The 9,506-nt window shown below is 49.6% G+C and overlaps 1 protein-coding gene across 1 annotated transcript in view; it reads left to right on the top strand.

Annotated features, from left to right (window-relative positions):
• The window catches only part of USP20 (ubiquitin specific peptidase 20), a 15,500-nt gene extending 10,154 nt beyond the window's left edge, over positions 1-5,346 (top strand). Inside the window, exons 13-23 of the mRNA XM_009998893.1 lie at positions 207-301; positions 842-875; positions 1,291-1,336; positions 1,608-1,788; positions 2,209-2,335; positions 2,447-2,616; positions 3,247-3,328; positions 3,676-3,784; positions 4,162-4,264; positions 4,532-4,603; positions 5,186-5,346. Of these exons, the coding sequence (XP_009997195.1) occupies positions 207-301; positions 842-875; positions 1,291-1,336; positions 1,608-1,788; positions 2,209-2,335; positions 2,447-2,616; positions 3,247-3,328; positions 3,676-3,784; positions 4,162-4,264; positions 4,532-4,603; positions 5,186-5,346 (1,180 nt within the window). The remainder of the gene's footprint in view (positions 1-206; positions 302-841; positions 876-1,290; positions 1,337-1,607; positions 1,789-2,208; positions 2,336-2,446; positions 2,617-3,246; positions 3,329-3,675; positions 3,785-4,161; positions 4,265-4,531; positions 4,604-5,185) is intronic.
• The last annotated feature ends 4,160 nt before the right edge of the window (positions 5,347-9,506 follow it).

Here is a 9,506-nt window from a genome sequence, read left to right as displayed (position 1 = left end):
GTAGTTTTCCAAATCACTTCCAGTTTGAGCAATCACAGTGGGAATATAAGCTGAGAGAAATCATGCTTGCCCTGCTTCTCTGGGCTGTGTGATGACCTGAGGACCTATAGCTGGAAGGAAACCCAGCATCCCTTTAGGGTTTTACATGCCAGAGTGTCCAGATATTTTCCATGTAACTCTTTCTCTTAATCCATTCTCTTCTGCAGGTTTGTGGTGTCCTGTATCCCTAGCTGGTTTTGGGGTCCTGTTGTGACACTGGAGGATTGCCTTGCTGCCTTTTTTGCAGCAGATGAGTTGAAGGGTGAGTTTTCTTCAGTGAAGGCTGACATCATGAAAAAAAATACACATGGAGGAGTATTTCACATGCATTTTGGAGGCACAATAAATATCCTTGGATATCCTACCTTAGTCTTTCACTTGGAGACTGGCAGTACCAGAAGTTGGCAGTTCAGCGTCTCTAAGAAGTGAGTTTTTCCACCTGCTCAGGGGTAGGAAATCCAGTTGAGAGTGTCCTTAGTGAAGAGCAGATGTAGCTGTTGGCTGGTTGAGGGTGCTGGGGCTCCTCACCCACCTTAGTTTCTTTGCTTTCTCCATCAACACCTGAAGCTCTAGAGGACTGAAGCCATTTGCTGTATTCCCCTCTGTTGGTGGCAGTCACATACTTTCCTGCTAGCTGACTGCATCCTTACTTCTGCTTGTTGAGAGAAGGGTTTGCTTTGGTCCCTTCTCCCCCTCCTTCCCCAAGAGGTGGTTCATCTCAGTTTCTCTGCACTGGCTGGAGGTGCAGCCCTGTCACCCTTGTGTGCTCTGAGTATAATGGCTTTCTCCTCTTGGTCTGCAGGGGACAACATGTACAGCTGTGAACGGTGTAAAAAGTAAGTCTGCATTATCTGTATTTCTGGAACTTTGGTTTCTCTGTGGGGCTGTCAGATGTTTTGCTGTGCCCTCAGCCTGGAGATTTCTGCTGGGTGATGTGTAGAGAGTCTGCCATGGATTAGAGTTCTGCTCTTGATGGGTGTCACTGATGGCAAGGAGGTGCTGGCTTTGGGGGGAAAAGAAGGATATGAACAGGATACATGGCCTGGCAGTAATGCAGTTATTGTACTGGAAAGAGGCAGGACAAGCTGTTCATGCCATGCCCACTGGGGAAGGATGCTGCAAAGGGCCTGAAGTTGTTGCTGCTGGAATTCAGGGTTTGTCTTGGATTTCAAAGGAAGCAGGACCCAGCCTTGCCTTCTTGCATCCCTTTGCTTTAGAGATTATTACAGCTAGTTTCTTTTCCTCCCTCAGATTGCGGAATGGAGTGAAGTACTGCAAAGTCCTCCGGTTGCCAGAGGTGAGTAAATGCACCTTGTTGCCTAGTTTTCTTTTAGCAGCCTCTGAGGAGGTTGGGAGGCCAGAGGTAGAACAGAAATAGCAGTTGGTTTTGGTGGCAAAGTCCCATATCTAGACCAGAAGAGACTTAGAATGGCAAAGCTGATGAGCCAGCAGGATTCGTGGGTACCAGGTGAAGTCTTGCAAAGATCAGACACACAGAGATGTGCTGTTTTATCAGGATACTCATGGAAAAAACTGTGCTTTGCTGTCCTCTGTCCTTGGTCTTTTAGATTCTTTGTATCCACTTGAAACGGTTCCGGCACGAGGTGATGTATTCCTTCAAGATCAGCAGCCATGTCTCCTTCCCCTTGGAAGGGCTGGATCTACGACCTTTCCTGGCCAAGGAATGTGTCTCCCAGATCACCACCTATGATCTCCTCTCGGTCATCTGTCACCATGGCACAGCAGGCAGTAAGTCCTTCTTCTGTGAGTCTGAGTGTCAGCAAAGCACAGGTGTGTTCCAGGTGCAGCCGACACCTCTGGGGTGAGGTGCTGGGTAAGGCCTCCCGCTCCATCCCTGGGCTTGGTCAGCCTCTGCCCTTGGAAAAATGAACCCAGCAGCTCCTGGCAGATCCCCTGCAGCTGGGCTCAGACCCCTTCCTGATGTTCAGCCTCAGTGAGAGGCCTTTTGCAAGGAAGGCAGATCAGGGTGACAGTGCCAGGCTCCCCTGCTCCTGCAAACCTTGCCTGAAGAGGAATTACGCTTTTTACTTTTGCCTCTCTCTCCGTCCTCTGCCAGCAGAGAGTCCGGCTTGTGCTGCTGACATTATCCCAGGCCTGACTTCCCTCTGTGCTCTGAATCCCAGCACTGTTGTGTGTTCCCTGTTCCAGGTGGGCACTACATTGCCTACTGCCAGAACGTGATCAATGGCCAGTGGTACGAGTTTGATGACCAGTACGTCACTGAAGTCCACGAGACCGTGGTGCAGAACGCAGAAGCCTACGTCCTGTTCTACAGGTGAGCTGCGCCCTGGGGGCAGCAGTTTCTGCCTGGCTGCACAATACTTAGAAATGCCTTTGGAAAATTGAAGTGTTCAGGAATCACTGGTTTTTCTCTTCCCTACTAAAGGAAAAGCAGTGAAGAGGCTGTGCGGGAGCGTCAGAAAGTTGTGTCCCTTGCCAGCATGAAGGAGCACAGTTTACTCCAGTTCTACATCTCTCGAGAGTGGCTCAATAAATTCAACACCTTTGCTGAGCCTGGTCCCATCACCAACCACACCTTCCTGTGCTCTCATGGAGGTAAGGCAGCACTTCCAGACCTGGGAAGAGCAACTCCCAGTTCTTCCTTTATGCCTCGGGGAAAAAAACTCCAGCTGTCATCCTGACAGAGCACATGCTGCGGTGGGATCTGCTTCCTTGGCAGAAACTCCAGCCTGCACAGGGAGGGATGAAACAATCACCCCATTGTTCTGCTGATCAGAGGCCTAGAGGGATATGTAGTGCTGGGAAACAAGGCTTTTCAGTTCTCTGTTTGTTTTTAAAAACAAACCTGTAGAAAGCAGATAAAGCAACATTTATCTGTGTTGCCCTATCAGCAAGGTTGGCCTCTGGTGTTTGTCTGGAGAATGGGGCACGTGCCACTGAAGAGAGCTTGATAACCACGTTTTACTGCTCTGCTTCTTCATCTGTCTTGTGGAGAGTCCTCTTGTCTATAAATCTCCAATTGGAAGTGAAGCACTTGATTAGAAACTGGAGCCATGAACTGAGAAACCTCCACAGTTAATGACCTCTCTGCTGTCTTCAATGAGCAGAGGAAGCAGATTCTGGAATCAGGGAGTTTTCAGCAAAGGAAATCTGCCTTTTTTTTGTGTCTTTCCCCAGCAATATGGAGTTCTCTGGCTAACTCTCTCTCTTGCTTTTCCTCCACAGGCATCCCTCCTAATAAATACCATTACATTGATGACCTGGTTGTGATTCTGCCCCAGAATGTGTGGGAATATCTCTACAACAGGTGAATGTGGCTGTTTCATTCTTCCTGCCAATTAGTTTGGTTTTTGTTTCACACCTTGGGCAGCGGCCAAGACATAATCCCTTCCCAGGGCACCTTCAAGGCATGTGGTCTGGCAGAGACTTGTCTGGTAGAGCATCCTCATCTAAATCACCAGGAGCTCTATGTGTCACTGTTCCAGAGCAGCATGGTGACCCTCACTGTGCAGAGCAAAGGCAAACAGCTGCAGTTGCTCCTCCTTCATCCATGTCTGGAGCAGTGTAAAAATCCATCTCTGTAGGATTCCAGGCTGGGAAGCATTTCCATTCTTCTGCAGTTCTCCATTCCCCTCCCTCTTTTCCTGTGCTCAGGTTTGGGGGTGGCCCTGCTGTGAACCATCTGTACGTGTGCTCCATCTGCCAAGTGGAGATCGAGGCACTGGCCAAACGCAGGAGGATTGAAATCGACACCTTCATCAAGGTTTGTGGGGGAGGCATCTGGAAGCAACAGCAAAGGGCAGAGGTGGGAAATGGAGACCTGCCCCAGCCATTTAGTGGAAAACTCTTGCCCCTCTTTTCCAGAATGTGATCTACAGCATGGCCAGGAGATTGACCCTGGGGTTCCCCAGGGCTGACAGCACGGGGAGGGCAGCTGGAACATGACAGTGCTGTGTGTGACTGCATCCAGTCTGACACCATCCTAGACTCCTGTCTGCTCTAGTGAGCAGGAACAGGTTGTGAGGAAGGTGGTGGAATTACAAGGGGTTCTGAAGAATGGGAAGGCTGCCTTATAGTGAGGGGCTCCTCAGGAGTGACTAAACCCTTCCTGCATGTCTCTGTTCTCCTCTGCTCTCCCAGCTGAACAAGGCTTTCCAGGCAGAGGAGTCTCCAAGTGTCATCTACTGTATCAGCATGCAGTGGTTCCGTGAGTGGGAAGCCTTTGTCAAGGGGAAGGACAATGGTAAGAAGCCAGAGACCTCTGGAGTCTGCTGGGGGTAAGAGGTAAAACAGAAACAAGTCTCTCTGCTAGGGTACACCTCTCGGTAAGCACTGCCCCTGGCTGGTGTCACCTGAGGCTGAACAGAGCTCAGACACTCACCACTCTGACTGCCAGCAGGTCCCCAAGGGTAGGGCAGAAATAACAAGAGAACTAGCTTGGGAAATGAGATGGATCTGGTGGCAAAAGGGAAAGTAGAATAGGTCTTGATAAGTTTGTTCTCCCCTACAGAGCCTCCCGGACCAATTGACAACAGCAAGATTGCACTCACTAAAGCAGGTGGCCACGTGCAAGTTAAGCAGGGTAAGGTTTGTGCTGGCTTGTAGCTTTCCTGGAAGGTAAAGCAGAATGATCCACTGGACCTGTCTGTCCACAGTGAAGGGTCCCAGAGCAAGATGGCATTGCAGAGGATGACAGTTCTCTGCACACACCCCTGTGCTGCCCACCTTGGTTCCCCATGCTCCTGCATGACCACCTTGCTGGTGGCACTTGCTGTAGTGAAGCCTGCAGTCCCCCATCTGCTGCTGCTGCTCTTCCCAGGCCCCTTCCACCACTCCCCTATGCCCAGTGTTGTTGCTGTGATCTTGTTTTGCATCCTGACTTGTCTCAGTATCTGCTGTGGTCTGGCTTGTGAAGTAACTTGTGCTGCTGTCCTCACTGGGCTCTGCTGCCCAGCTGATACAGATGGCATCTCTATCTTGGTTCTCCCTCAAAGCAGCCCCTTCTGATTCCTCCTCCTCTGTAACCTCGATGGCAAAGTTCTCTGCTTTCTGCTTTCACCACCTAAAGTTGTTGCTCCTAGGACAGCTTGGAGGATTATTCAGTCTCCCTGGCAGTGACACCCCTGCACCCACCCACCTTCACCACTGCTGTTGTCCCTTTCAGGTGCTGACTACGGGCAGATTTCTGAGGAGACCTGGGTTTATTTAAGCACACTTTACGGAGGGGGTCCAGAAATTGCAATCAGACAGAATGTGGCCCAGGTCCAAGAGCTGGAAAACCTACATGGGGAGCAGAAGATCGAGGCGGAGACACGGGCGGTGTGAAGGGGCAGGGAAGGTATGACACAAACATCCAGGTGGGGATGGGAGGCTGGGGAATCCTGAGGAGTCAAACCTCTTCTGTTGTCTGGTACCCCAAGGTGTGTGCAGCTCCCACCACCACTTCTGGGGCAGGCAGGTTTTCTCCACCAGCCTTTCATGTGGCTCTTTGGTGGTGCTGGGCACGACTGGGAGAAAAGCAGCTTCTCTGCAACTCACGTCTGGATAAAGCCGTGGTAGGAGGCTGCAGCCAGAGGCCACCCCAGCCCTCTCTCCCACTGGTTTGCTTCCAAGAAACCAGCACTCCCAGCTTGCCCCCCCAGTGAACTGGGTCTGCTCCTTTGCAGGTTTTGCTTTTGGCACTTTTTGACTCAAATATATCAAGATAATGGAACCTCACTTCTGTTTCCAGTGTTGCAACTAGAGAAGCTTGTTATTTGAAGCTGACCAAAGCCACCAGGTCTCCCAGTAGTTTGGTGCTGGTGGTTCACAGCTGCCACAACTTCTTAGTTTTGCCCTTTATCTCATTCTTGCAAATTCAGTTGCAATCAACTAAGAAATTTTGAAAGAGGCCATTTCTTTCTCCCTTAGCCCCTAAAGCCCCTTCATGGCTCTGCAGATTATTATTTTTCCCTCTTTGTATCTGACTTCATGTGCTCAGCATGTTTTCAGAGAACAAAGCTGGAAGATGAGTTCTCCTTCCCCATGGATTCCCACTGCACTTTCTGCTAAAGCTCCTGGCAGTGCAGCTCTGGGATGTTCCTTCCAAGGTGGTTCAGGCACAGGGGTGATACACAAACAGCTTAAGCTCAGAGCTGTTCAGGGGCAGGGATTGTTGGAGCAGGGCACAGGACAGCTCTGATCAGACTTCTTAGTTCATAACCCCATTCTCAGACCCTGCTGTTGGCCTCCATCTGTCTCGACATCTGTCATGAGAAGCAAAGGGCCATGAAGGATGAGGAGGAGCCAGTTTGTTTGCACAGAGCCTGTAGAGATAGGTCACCCTAGGACAGGGTGGTTGTTCAGCCCTGGGGAAGGGGCCTGGCTGAGCAGGCTCCAGGTTCTTGAAGCAGCTTTTTAGGAATGAGCTGCCTTCTGCAAACAAGCCCCTACCTGTGTGCTGAGGTCATTCCAGCTTCTCCACACAGAGGGCGTTTGTGTACACAGTGGCTCATTTAATGACCAGAAATAACTTGCTCCCCAATCACTGCTGCCAACACAGCCACCGAGTATCCAGTAGCAGGAGGTGGAGAGAGACATGGAGACAAAAAAAAGCTAAATGTTACTTTTCTCAGCAGGGCTGTTTCTTAGAAGTTCTTTGTTTATCTTGTAAGCCAGAAAGGCAAGAGGGAAATCTTTGCAAGCATCTGAGTGCAAATTAATGGAAGGAGAGCATGGCAGAGGTGGCCTCAGATGGGCTGAGTACCAAACTGTGTTCACTGTGCTGGAAGCTGAGGCCATCAAGTCTGGTCTTGGTGGTACCAGGCTCAGTGTGGGGCTGAGCTCCTCCTTTAAAAAAGAGAGGGAGGAAAAGGCTGATGCTTTGACTTAAGAGTGGGAAAGTGTGAGAGACAAGAGAATTTAGAAAGACAAATGTGGCCTTCTGATTTTTTCTTTTTTTTTTTTTTAGACCAAATGTTTGCTGCAAACAGCAACTTTTTCTTTAAAAGTGTCTGTAAATGGTTCAGCATGTTCATTTTACTATCCTGTTTATTGGATGCTTGTACATACCCAGTCAGGCCTGAGGGGCGGTCTGCGAATGAGCCACTGGTGGAATTTCTCATTGTTTTAAGCTGTCTTTGTTGGCTGCTGCAGCTGCCTTGGGATCTGCTGCAGAGCCTGTAGGGCTGCATGTCCCTGTTGTCTGTTCCCTTCAGAGATCCTGTACAGGCTCTAGTCACACTCCTGTGCTTAAGTGTTATACTTTGTGCTGGAAATGTGTTACAATAAATACATGTGCATTCAACCTGGTGCTGCCTCCTGCCTGCCTGCTGTGGCTAGAGGGGCTGGCTCCTGCCAGGGAGCTGATGCTGGTCAGGAAGAGAAAAAAAATTAACTTTTTTTTTTTTTTTAAAGAGTAAAATCTCAACTTCCTTCTCCAAAGAGCCCCAGCAGGAACAGATCCTTCTGGGCTGGGGTAGCCCAAGTGCCCTCAGCCACCCTGTGCTCATTCAGAGAAGGGTGCTGGCTTCTTTCATTCTCCTCTTGTCAACATTTCCTCTTCATGTTTCATTTACCCAATTTCAGACAAGTTTGTCTCAGAAAAGCCCCTGTTGTCCAGACACACGTGCTTGTTCATGACCATCATGCCATGACAGGAGCTTGGAAGGAAAGTAGCTGAAGTTTCATTGATGAGCTGTTCTAGGTTTCTGGAAGGCTTTTCTGTCAATCTGTTGTGTGGCTAAGATGTCCTTATTGATATCATTCACTTCCCTGGTTACATGTGACAGCAGCTTTGCTGCTGAGTTCCCAGGAAACACCATGTTCTGCCACCCTGAATTAACAGCTGCTCATCCAGGCAGGAGCTGTGAGCACTGCCCCAGGGGCTGGGGACAGGGAATGACACCCCCTAAGCTGAAGCCTGAAAGATCTGAAGAAACAGAGCTCAAGCTGGACCAATAAGAATGTGCAGCTTGTTCTTTAGCAACTTGAAGGCAACTGCCAAAACTTGCATCTCACAAACAAACCCGTCACCTCAGCAACTGCAGAGCAGCTCCAGGCTCTGAGGAGACACTGACGCCCTCCCCTAGGGAGGGATGATCCAGTGTCTAGACAAACTGCTCTGGCAAACCCACAGTTGTACTTTTTGTTACCCTCTGTCTGTTAGAAGGCTCAAAGCTTGGTTGTGCATCTAGATTTCATCTGCCATGTGAGTGCAGCCTTGCTGTCCTCTGGCTCCCACAGGAGGGGGCTGGGACATTCCTCAGATGCAGGAGCTGCCTTCAGGACCCAGTGCCAACCTCAGCTACGTTTCATGGCTGAAATCCCACCAGTTCTTTTTGCAAATCACTTCATTTTCCCCTTGTTTTCTCAGGTATTTTGCTGATTGCAAAAAGACACACAACAAAGGGCAGATGAAAGAACTGTTCATGCACTGGGCTGGTGGAGCCAAGCTCACTGGTTCCATGATCCACTCCCTGCCCCAGCACTTGGGTAGAACTGGGGAGTTTGGTTTACAGGTGCTGCTCCTCCTCCCTTGGGTCCTCTCCAGACTAGAGCAGACAGATCAGAGCTGTGACACAGAGATGACAAATCCTCTGCCCCACTCCCCTGCTCACAGCCCTGCCCAGCAGCCCATGCACACAGCAACCTGTGCCTTCCAACATGTTCAGTGCTGCAACCCCTCTAGATAGAGCTGTTTATTTCCTTCCCAGTTAGTGCTCAGCTTGGCTTCAGTTTCCAGCCTTCACTCACATATTTGGCTGTGCTGTTTCTAAAGTTAGCAATGCCAATTCTATTTCAGAGAAATCAAAGTTAGCACCAGACAGACACCCCCTGCTAGACACTGTTTCCTACAAATGCACAGACGAGCAGGCTGTTCATAAACAGTTCTGATTTGTCCCAAATTGACAAGGATGTGAATTACTGCTGGCAAAGGAAAACTGAAATTCTGTTAAAAAGAATTAAAAAAAGCAATCTGACCTTAGAAAAAATAAGGTCAGCCAAGTGCCACCAGTACAGCTACAAACCCTCATGGCTCCCAGGTGAGGCTGTTTGCACTGAACTGGACCGAGAGGTGATGGAGCAGCTGTCCAGGAGTTAGTCATAAGATAATAGAATGGTGAAGGTTGGAAGGGACCTTAAGAAGATCATCAGGTTCCAACCTCCCTGCCATGAGCAGGGACACCTCTCACTGGACCAGGGGCTTTGTCTCAGCACGAGGGAGACACAGACTAAGTACCAACCCCACATAGGAAAACAGAATTGTACATGTCCTTACCCAGACTTGCAGAAATGCATCTGGTTTGCAGCTCCACCAAACAGGTGGAGGGAAACATGATGATATTTCATGCACCTGTGTGCACAAAGGCATCATTTGCAATAACAATCAGCATCAAAAACACCTGCCAAGACTCCCTGTTAAACCAAGGCATTCACTGGGGCATTACAATGTTCAGCTCTGGTAGATGAAATGTCTTCCCCAAGCTTCCAGTGGCCTCCTGCTG

The sequence above is a fragment of the Chaetura pelagica genome, unplaced genomic scaffold (genome assembly GCF_000747805.2).
Source record: "Chaetura pelagica isolate M959 unplaced genomic scaffold, ChaPel_1.0 scaffold405, whole genome shotgun sequence".
Classification (NCBI taxonomy): Eukaryota; Metazoa; Chordata; class Aves; order Apodiformes; family Apodidae; genus Chaetura; species Chaetura pelagica.
The sequence above is the reverse complement of the archived record's forward strand: the minus strand, read 5'-3'. Positions and strand labels throughout refer to the sequence as shown.